Source organism: Triticum urartu, chromosome 1A (assembly GCF_056163025.1).
Source record: "Triticum urartu cultivar PI428250 chromosome 1A, HENAU_Tu73, whole genome shotgun sequence".
Classification (NCBI taxonomy): domain Eukaryota; kingdom Viridiplantae; phylum Streptophyta; class Magnoliopsida; order Poales; family Poaceae; genus Triticum; species Triticum urartu.
In genome coordinates, this window is record NC_141873.1 from 50,635,899 (window position 1) to 50,647,259 (window position 11,361).

At 46.5% G+C, this 11,361-nt stretch overlaps 1 protein-coding gene across 1 annotated transcript; it reads left to right on the forward strand.

The window, feature by feature from the left end:
• Positions 1–2,226: 2,226 nt before the first annotated feature.
• On the forward strand, positions 2,227–3,157 carry LOC125551984 (uncharacterized). Its single transcript, XM_048715451.2, has 3 exons — positions 2,227–2,585; positions 2,705–2,816; positions 2,893–3,157. The coding sequence occupies exons 1-3, from the start codon at positions 2,293–2,295 to the stop codon at positions 2,911–2,913; spliced, it is 426 nt and encodes a 141-aa protein (XP_048571408.2). The 5' UTR covers positions 2,227–2,292; the 3' UTR covers positions 2,914–3,157.
• Positions 3,158–11,361: the final 8,204 nt, after the last annotated feature.

Sequence of the window (11,361 nt, forward strand, 5' to 3'; positions counted from 1 at the left end):
GTTTTTAGGAACAACTAATTATTGTAGATAAGGCTAAGAACTAATCATTGTACACATGTTTTTATTGTCATCTCTAAATTACATGCAAGGTTTAAGATAAAACTGTTCTATCAATCATTGTACATGCCTTTAGCTCTTATAGTCTACAACGCTCGGCATACAACGATTTTCGGTAGTGTTGAGGACAAAGACAAACCGCTAGCCATTGGAATTGAAAGGTTGACTTATTTTTCTAAAATCAGACAATTTTTCTGGTTTCTCGAATACGCATGACTGTGTGTATCATATTGTATAGAAGAAATTGGGGGTGGGGGGGGGGGGGGGGGGATCCCAACCACCATTGATGTTATAGAGAGTTAAACGCTACAACAACATCAACAACCCCTACAGCCCACCGCTCTACCGACAGAACAAAAACGAATATAGAATTACTCGCTACCCGCCCACCCCGACAGTAACTCGAACATGCTATCCACTTCGTCCTTCAACAAGCTCGCCTGCTGCCAACCTCTTCCCTCCATGACGACTCGCTTGACCACCGCCTCCAAAGATGGAGAGGCGCCGTCGAAGACAATCGTATTCCTATGCTTCCAAAGCTCCCAAAGCCCGAGTGTGAGGAGAGCCCTCAACTCCTTCGGCTTGTGCACTCCTGTCGTTCTCGCCACACACTATCCCTTGAGGGTGTCTTGGACCGTGGGAGACCACTCCGGTTTTCCTAAAGCCGAGCATAGTGTTCTCCACACTGCTCTTGCGAAGACACAAGTCAGTAGGATGTGATCAATGGTTTTCTCTTCTTGGTCGCAGAAGGAGCACACATCCAGGTGACGAAGACCATGTCGGGTAAGCCGGTCCGAAGTCCAACATTTGTTTCTCATAGCTAGCCAGGTGAAGAAATGGCACTTCAGGGGCCCGAGATCTCCAACAGAAGTCCACCGCGGGTGCCACCTCCCTGCCGGCAAACAAGGCAACGTAGGCGGAGCGGACCGAGAACTGGCCGTTTGATTCCCACGACCAAGATAAGAAGTCGGGGACATGGTCCTGAAACTGAAACCCTTGCAGACGTTGCCATACCTCCAAATAGTCCATCAGAGCTGCGTATGCCATATCAGGGTTGATGTCTTGTGTCCAGGTGCCGAGCGAAATGGCCTCTTGAACCGTACGTGTGGCCTTGGTTCGCTGAGAGACCCTCTCATAGTTTCCGGGTGCGAGCTCCTGTAACCGCATCCGATATAACCATCGGTCCTTCCAAAATAGGGTTTTCTTCCCATTCCCTACTGTCACCTTAGTGGCTGCTGCAACCATCATTAAGGATTCCTTAGGGAGGGCAAACTTAAACACCGACCACGGTCGATCCTGATCCACTCGACCTAACCAAGCCCATAGCAATGTTCAGCCACCTAAGGCACAGAATCCCCAGACCTCCTATCCATCGTGGCATGCATACCTCATCCCAAGCCACGGAACAGTGCCCCCATTAGCTTGAGCCTTGCCGCACTAGAGGAAACCTCTAATTATCTTATTCATGGCGATTACGCCGGTGGCACACAGGTCCCGTGACATCGTCTCGGCCTCGCGTGACCTTTCGAATGTGCCCCCGACACAGGTGGTGTCGCGGCGTTGTGCAGTCTCGGATGCGTGGCGCCTTTAGATTGCGTCGACGGTGCAGTGTCGTGGTTTGGTCTGCTAGGCGATGCCCTTCGACTATGCTGATGGCACACAGGTATCGTGGCGTCGTCTCGGCCTCGCGTGCCCCTTCGAATGTGCCCCTCGACACAGGTGGTGTCGCGGCGTTGTGCAGTCTCGGATGTGCGGAGCCTTTCGATTGCGTCGACGATGCAGTGTCGTGGCTTGGACTCGGCTGGCTGATGCCGTTCGATTTCACTGAGGGTGCTCTTTGGTGTGTTGTGTGGTGTTGAGTTCTCCCTCATTGTTCTTCTCTGTTATGTGTGTGGTCAGTGTGTGTTATTTTGCTTTATCTCTACATGAATACAATTCAGGTGGGGAACAACCCCCCCCCCCCCCTTGAAAATTCAAAAAAAAAAAATGGCCGCTATCGTCGTCATGGGAAATCCAATGCCAGCATCAGACAATTGATAAATAGGCGGCCCTCAATTTTTATAGTCTTGGAGAAAATTACAAATCTTACCAGCACAACTTGTACAACTGTACTAGCAGTGCACCACTAAGAGCTGCACCATCGTGTCCATATATACACATCCAGGCGGCTCAGGCCAGGACACACCTCAGTTCAAGAAACAGCACAGCTCAAGATCAGTTCGCCAAAGAAGCAAGATGGCCCGCGCCCGGCTGTCCTTCGTTCCCATCTCCCTCCTTCTGCTAGCCAGCCTCGCCGCCGCCGCCGCAGCAGCTGCCGATCCAGAGGAAGGGGACCTCAGGATCAGCGTGCAGTTCGCAACCGAGGAGGAATCTCGGTGGCTTGACCGCTGGGCGGAGAAGTACAAGGCTCAAGGGTCCGGCGAAGGCTTCAAGGTCCAGCCGGCCACCGACGAGGAGTCGGCGCGTATGAACAGCATGTTCACCGGCGTCGGCTACGACGGCCACATCGAGTTTGACGACGACCACCCGTATGTCACCCTCCTCACATCACATCCGTCATGCATGTCCAAATACTGAATTCTGCTCTGCTTGCTTTGCTTGCTACCATTCACCATGCATGCATGTTGAATTCGCTTCTGGGGTGCAGCTTTGGCAGAATGGTCGTGGATGCCTTCCACTCTCGACCTCGCCCGTCTAAGCCGAACGAAAACGATGATCTGCAGAAGCAGAACCTGGAGGAGTCTCACTCTCGCGCCGAGGTAGATTAATCCGACCGGCACCTCATTAGCGATTCAACTTCTGTCGTGTTAATGCTTGTGATTATTCTCTTCGCAGCACGACGTCAAGGATCTTTAGGAGCACCGTCGGTACCTAATCGGCGAGGTCATTGAACGGAATAAATAAGGGAGGACGGCAGCGAGGAGTTAGTGTCGTCTATCATTAGCCTGTCTTATTTAGTAGCTCGGCTCAAGAGAGATTAGTCAAGTTCTAGCAGTAATTCTGGCTTATGCTCCTGTGTGGTGGTCTCCATTTGCAATGGTATCTCTGCTTCTTGCCCACCTAATATAAGTGATATGCAAATCACCTGTTCCTTCTACAATCTAAATCTCCGTAAGCAACCATGAAATCATGTAAAACGCGCTAATGGAAAACCCTCAAGGGAAAAATAATTGAATCTTCAAGTTTTTTGAGGTGGTAGTACACAAGCACAACAAGGACAACTGCACATGCAGCAAAAGAAAAAAAAGGGAAACATGGTTTAGTTTCATAATAAAAGAAATAATGAGTGAGTAAATTCCATGACAAGAAAAAAGAGTGAGTAAAGAATTTTACGGGCTGTGAAAATGCAGCAAATATATACGAGCCATTTACATGCATTCAACACACACTTTGGGTGGTAGTACTTCTCTTGAGACAGTTGAGGCACGCCCAAAGAGTTGATCGATCACACCAAAGTTGAAGCAGCACCATTGACTCATGCATGATCGCACATCAAAAGGACATGAATCATAAGCGATGCGCAGATCACTAGAAATGTACCTATAAAATCTCTTTCTCTTTAGAAATATCGAAAATCAATGTTGTGAAATTTTAGTTAAGCAGATATTAAATTAGGTACGTCCAAAGCGACAATGAAACCCATGAAAGAAATATGAAATGCATACACAATAAAGGAAATAATGTGTATATAGGAAAAAACAAAAGAGACAATACAGGTAGCTAGGAGAGGGTTGGTTTAGATCAAATGAGAATAATGAGAAATCATTTTCGGTAGGTACAAAGCCTCATGCTACAAATATCCACGAACAGCCTTTTACAGCGATTCCCCCAAAAGAGAGATTTCTATTCTGAAACAAGAGTACAAGACGTCTGTTTCGCTTTCCAACTACTCCATTGACGAGCAAGCAAACAGAAAACACATGCATTGATTCAAGTTCAACACACACGCCGGTCTTGGGAACATTGAGCAAGTAGTAGCAGCTGGTACATGCCTGATCAAACAATACGGCCTAAGTAGATCGGGACACACAATGCATTGATGCTGCTGCTGCTACTTCTTCTGGGCGCATGCACATGCACTACTGGCCATACAATGTTTTTTTTAGAAGAATAGGATGACCCCCGGCGTATGCATCTAGTTGATGCATGGAGTCATTTTATTAATTATTCAAAAAGACCTTATAAAATAATACATTAGTAAGTCCAAAGCCATCATCATGACAACATCTGTCGCAACTCTTAACCACTTAATGAAGGGGTGCCGAAAGTCCGAGCGGAATACCAAACAGACCTCGCACCAAAACCTAACATATAAAGCCGGTGGCCCCAGCGAAGCCTCTTTGCGTGTCTAGGGCACACACCGGTCCGGCGCACTCTAAAAGGCCGACACCGCCTTCCATCGATCCATCGTCAGAGCAGATACTGACGCATCGACCTTGACAGGTATGCCGTCGACACCACCATGGCGCTAGACAACGCATCGTCCCTACATGCGTTCATCATCATACATCCGTTGCCGTGACCCTGCTACGACATGCTGCGGAAACTCCACATCATCGATGCGTGACATGGGACACCGCTCCACCGCTAAGACCGTCTATTGGTCCCTCGAGCCAATGCACACTTTTAAGAATGACACTTCCAAGGAGGGAACGACACAAGAGCACCGCCATCATCTGATCGACTGGTGAAGGGTTTCCCCCGAAGGTAGCGAGAGGAGTTGTGAGCTTCACCTCGATGATGCCAGCAACAAGAGCACAACTCTGTACCGATCGAGCTTGCTCTTGTACACTGCCGATGTACTCCTATTGCTCACACAAAGTTAGAATCATGGTCTAGTTCCTCCCGTTCCCTCGCGTCGCCCTCTCGAGGGCGACTCGGGGGCGACCAACCCCCCGTCCGCCTTCTCCCCTTATCGATTCCTGTCCTCGCCGCCGCCAGAGACGGGCGCCGGGTCCCCCGGGCGGCCGCCGATGAGGGTGGCGGCGAGGTCCTCGGCCGCGACGCCACTCGGGCTCGAGCCTAGGGTTTGAGGCGGCGGCCTCTACTGGTGAGGGCGGCGGCCTCTGCTGGTGAGGGCGGCATCGTTCTGGCGGCGGGCGGCGCTCTTCGGAGTTGAGGGCCGCGTCTACTCGGCTGCGCGGGCGGCGAGTTGGCGGTGGACGCGGGTGCCGCGTGGAGGGATCCCCTGCTGCTCTCCTTAGCCAGATCTGAAGACGGCGCCCCCATGCCGCTGCTTCCTCCTCGTTAGTCCGGCCGGATCCGGTGGCGGACTGCGCGGATGTGGGGTTGGGAGCTCTGGATCGGAGTAATTTCTTGGCCGGTTGCAGCGGCCACAACGCCGGCGGCGCTCCTGGCGTTGTTTCCTTCTTGAAGGCGGCTTCGAGATCCAGCTCCCTCCCCCTCGTCCTCCCCCTGCACCCGGGTGAAAACCCACAACTTTGGTTGGGCGGCGGCGGTGCCCGGCTCCGTCACCTTCTTGAAGGCACCGCTTTGGGTCCGTGGGGAGGTGGGACAGCTGCAGCGCATTCTTGGCGTTCCTGATGGCGGCGGTTCTCTCTTTAGTGGTGTCGCTTCGCCATGGCGGTCGGCTGGTCCGGCTCTCATGGTGATTGTGGTGCTTAACTCTTTATCGTGTCTTCCTGGGGTGCTCCCGTCCCGTTCAGAGAGGCTGGAGGTGGAGCGGCTTCATCTTGCACGGAGCTTCGGTGGAGATGTCAAGTCATGCCTGTAGGAGATATGCCTTAGAGGCAATAATAAATGCTATTAATTATCTCCATGTTCATAATTATGTTTATGTTCCATGCTATAACTGCTATGGTTCTCGAGTCTGCAATAACACGAGGCTTGGAGGAAGACTCATATGCACGTGTGGAATAACAAACGGTAAGAAGTATTCCTAGTCTGGCCTCTAAGACTAGCTCAAGTGTTGCATGATGATTCTGTTTTCCTGGTCATGGGCATATTTATGCCAGCAACTTTGAGGGCACAATGTTAAGAGAACATTTGTGTTGAATCGACCCGGATTGATGTTATGCTATGAGATTCGTTCGTCACAAGTTAATGGTACATAACACAGAGATGGTTAACGTTTGCATAATTCCTCAGACTATGAGAGTATCGAGTTTCTTCATACTTGCTTCATGAACTTTGGGGTTTGTTAAACGTCATCGGTAAATGGGTGGCTTTACGGCGGCTTACGGGTTCATGGAAAAGTGTGTCAAGTAACTTGATAGCTCAAGATTGGGATTTGCTCCTCCGACGATGGAGAGATATTCTCGGGCCCTCTCGGTGTTACGGTATCCATCATCGTCTGGCCAGACACAGTGTGATTTGATCACAGGGATGCCAGAACACGGAAACAAGAAAAGAGAACAAAACCGGTAACGAGGTAACTAGCATAGTGGACAAGTCGTTGATCCACGGGGATGCAAGTAAATCTCACCTCGGGTATTTGTAACATATCACGAAGCAACAGGAATAGCACACGGCAACTGGAGGTTCACTCGAATATTCATTCGTGTGTGTATAGGGGTCAATATGGGTGTCCACGGCTCTGATTTTGATCATTGATCGGAAGGGGTTCCAGGTCATGTCTATACTTCACCGAACCTATAGGGCCACACGCTTAAGGGTCATCTATAAGGATGGCAATGGATCGGGTTTGGATCGGGTTGAACAATCTCAAATCCATATCCATGTCCATGAAGACAGTCTTTGCCCGCCCATGAAAAAAATCCATGGGTGAAAAATTGTGTCCATGTCCAAATCCGATGGATATCCATACCCATTGGATATCGATTGGGTCCTCTCGAAACATATAAATAAGACATAACACAATATTAACATAAACTCTTCCATTCTTCACCTCGTGGTAGGCTAGGCTTCACTTATGGTAAATCAACATCCACTAACAACCTAAGATCATTTAGTATTTTTCTAACAGATGAGAATGACGAGTCATTTAAGAAAGAGGTAAAAATAAGGGAAGGGGTGTTGGAGTATGTTACAGAGTGGATTGAATGTCAACTAAAAAAAGTTACGATGGGGATTGTGTAATTTCTTATGCATGTTTTAGATAAAAAATGTAAAATGGTTGTGGGACATACGACCGTGGGGCAGGGATAGCAGATTTTCCCCCATTAAGTCATACTATAGGGTCGGGTTTGGGTATATCCATGGGTACAAGATTATATCCATGCCCTATCCACGAACAATCGGGTCGGGTTTGGGCGCTGCCCATGGACAGAAAAACATATCCAAACCCTATCCATTCGGGTCGGATATCCATGGATATCCATGTCCATGGATAAAATTGCCATCCTTAGTCATCTATCTGCTAAATACTAGACATGGAGTCTGAGAGAAAGTCACCGGAAAAGTATCGGAGACAACGGAAGAGTTTCGGAGAGAGAACACCGAAAGAGTTTCGGTAAAACCGAAAAGTTGTTTCGGAATATATTATTAGGTCAAAATAGTGTTCGCACTCGCTTGGAAATTCTTAGAGGGCCCCAGAATTAGTCTGGGAACTTTTGGGAATTTTCGGAGAGAAAAACCGAAAATGTTCCGGAGCTGCCGTAACCGCTGTTGTTGCTTTTTGCTGATAAAAATCACCACACCGAAAATGTTTCGGATCATGCCCAGAAGAATTTTAGAGGGTGCCGGAAATGTTCTGGGACCTTCTGGAATTTTTCAGAAAAAATGTTTCGCGGAAAACATCTTGTCTCAGCACGAGGGGACAAGATCCCACGAATCGGGGGCTACATGTTTGGTGGCTTTTTGTCTAGGGAGCACCCATATTTCTAGGAGACATGTTGGTGGCTTGTTGCCCCCCTCCCCCCAATGGGATGGGGCAAGGTTGTGGCTGGCCAAGGGGGTGCCTCCATGGTGTCCCCTTGGTGCCCCACTTGAGTTACCATTTCACCCTTCATGTGGGACATGTAGCATGGGTGTTTTGGTATTTCCTCCACCACCCCACCCCTTTCCTTGGCCTATAAAAGGAGGAGAAGGGGCTGCCATTCTCCTCATCCCTGCTCACATACAAGTGCCATGCAATGATCTGTCTTCTCTCTCCCTCCCCGCGAAATAGTTTCATAGAGCCGAAAGGCTGTCTTGGTTCCGGCAGGAACTAGTTCTGGACGGCGAAGCCCTGCCGGATAGATGACACCGTATGTGTGCAACTCTGTAGAGAGATCGTAGTTTCGGTCTTAGTTCGTGAGTGCCTCCCGGAGGGCTGTCCATGTGACCGTCCGAGTTTCGAAGGTCCTCCCGAACGGCTGTCCGAGTGACCGTTCGAGTTTTGAAGGTCCTCCCGAAGGTCTGTCCGGGACACCGTCTGGGGGGCTATTCGACTACAAGAAATATGTCAACTAGTGACCTTTTGTCAGTGATCCTGGAAGAATTGGTCATAGATCTATGACCATTTGAGACCAATTGGTCAAAAGCTGTTCGGGGGGCTCCAAACCCTAAACCATTGCGACCATTTTGGTCAAAAAGGTCATAATTTCCTTACATGAAATGGTCATAAAGAAAATAGTGCTGGTCCGCTGCCTTATTTCTAGTTGTTAACGACCAATATAGAAGGTCATAGCCTTGTAAATTGTGGTGGGTTGCTATGACTAGGCGCCACCTCATCAGTTTTGCCTATGTGTCATGTCCATGTGGCAGTTTTTGCCCTAGGTTGTGAAGCAACCTATATTTCTGTCATTCCCAAAATTCCCCAAAAAATATCATAAATTCTTTGGGTCATATCTTCGTCAAATATGTAAAAAACCTTCCTTGCCTAGTTCAAAAATAATTCAAAAATATTCATTTTCCTATTCTGTTCAGAACAACAGTTTGTGAAGGAAGCACCACTTTGGCATGTCCAAATACTATTCATTTTTTACAGTGCTTTCCTATGCCCAAATAACCATCCTCCACCAAATGTCGTTCAATCCATTCATTATTTTGAGCCGAGCTTCAACATTCGTATTTATGTCCAGTGTGGTAGTTTGCAAAGCAAGTACCACCTAGGGTCCTCCTTTTGGGCTGAAAATTTGTGAAGACGGTCTTCTTAGTAACTCATCATCCTCAGCCAAAACTCACGCCCATTAGCCATGTACATTTTCCGTACCGCTAATCAAGCACTTGGCTGCTAATTCATGTTTGAGCATCAATCGGTCTCCTCGTGAGAATCTTATGTTGTAATTTTCTTCCTAGCACCTACCTGGGGAGTGCCCAAGCCACTAGACATGCCTAGGCTGCCCAGAACACATGGCAACGCCACGGTCACGCGGTGAGAACGCGGCGGGCATGCGAGCTTACGCGCTCTAGAGTTGGGGGCCTCGGCCACCGCCCAAACCTTGACGTATCGCCACCAAACCATGTATTTATGATTAAATAGGTACTTATGTAACTATAAATGATTTTTGGAAAAAATAAATAGTAAACTATGAGGCAGCTGCAGTTCAAATTTGACCCGCTTCGTATTGAATCGGTGGGAATTTCTCTTTTTCACCAGAGATAGATCAAAGCTTTTGACACCCAACCATTTTGTCAATTGTGCATCAAATATGGCCTAGTATTTTAGAAAATTGATTTGGTCCAATTTTGCAACAAATATATGGTAGGTCCTTCACAAAAAAACTCATTTCGGGCACTCGAAAAATGGAAAATGAATTTTCTGTGCAAAGAAAATTAAAATCCCCTTAGGCAACATTGTTTGGAATTCCAAGATGCACCCTTGTGCACAATATGAGATCATTTGAACAAACTATGCCATGAATGTGGCCATAAGATTGATCATTTGGCTTGAAAGCCATGAATCTTCATGCATGATAGCTCATTTCTGAGAACACTTTTTAAAATAATTTCTGTATTAAAAGTTTATTCTTTTTCCCGGAAACTTGGTCATATATGATGATACAATGCGAAGGTTTTCCAATTTTTTTATTTTATTTTTTATGCCCGTTTCAAAATGCAGTCAAAACGTCGGGCTTGACCGTTCCTAGCTAACGGTTGAATCTTGGAATTTTTTTGATGTTTCTTGGATTAAATAGATACTTATGTACCTAGAAATGATTTTTGGAAAAAATAAATAGCAAACTATGAGGCAGCTACAGTTCAAATTTGACCCGCTTCCTACTAAATCGGCGGGAATTTGTCTTTTTCACCAGAGATGGATCAAAGCTTTTGACACCCAACCATTTTGTCAATTGTGCATCAAATATGGCCTAGTATTTTAGAAAATTGATTTGGTCCAATTTTGCAACAAATATATGGTAGGTCCTTCACAAAAAAAAAATCTCATTTCGGGCACTCGGAAAATGGAAAATGAATTTTCCGTGCAAAGAAAATGAAAACTCCCTCAGGCAACATTGTTTGGAATTCAAAGATGCACCCTTGTGCACAATATGAGATCATTTGAACAAACTATGCCATGAATGTGGCCATATGATTGATCATTTGGCTTGAAAGCCATGAATCTTCATGCATGATAGCTCATTTCTGAGAACACTTTTTTAAAATAATTTCCGTATCACAAGTTTATTATTTTTCCTGGAAACTTGGTCACATATGATGACACAATGCAAAGGTTTTCCAATTTGTTGATTTATTTTGATTTTTTATGCCCGTTTCAAAATGCGGTCAAAACGACGGGATTGACCGTTCCTAGCTAAATGTTGAATCTTGGATTTTTTTTTGATGTTTCTCTGATTAAATAGATACTTATGTACCTTGAAATGATTTTTGGAAAAAATAAATAGAAAACTATGAGGCAGCTACAGTTCAAATTTGACACGCTTCCTACTGAATCGGCGGGAATTTGTCTTTTTCACCAGAGATGGATCAAAACTTTTAACACCCAACCATTTTGTCAATTGTGCATCAAATATGGCCTAGTATTTTAGAAAATTGATTTGGTCCAATTTTGCAACAAGTATATGGTAGGTCCTTCACAAAAAAAACTCATTTCGGGCACTCAAAAAATGGAAAATGAATTTTCCGTGCAAAGAAAATGAAAACTCCCTCAGGCAACATTGTTTGGAATTCCAAGATGCACCCTTGTGCACAATATGAGATCATTTGAACAAACTATGCCATGAATGTGGCCATAAGATTGATCATTTGGCTTGAAAACCATGAATCTTCATGCATGATAGCTCATTTCTGAGAACACTTTTTAAAAATAATTTCCGTATTACAAGTTTATTATTTTTCCTGGAAACTTGGTCACATATGATGACACAATGTGAAGGTTTTCCAATTTGTTGATTTATTATGCCCGTTTCAAAATGCGGTCAAAACGGCGAGCTTGACCGT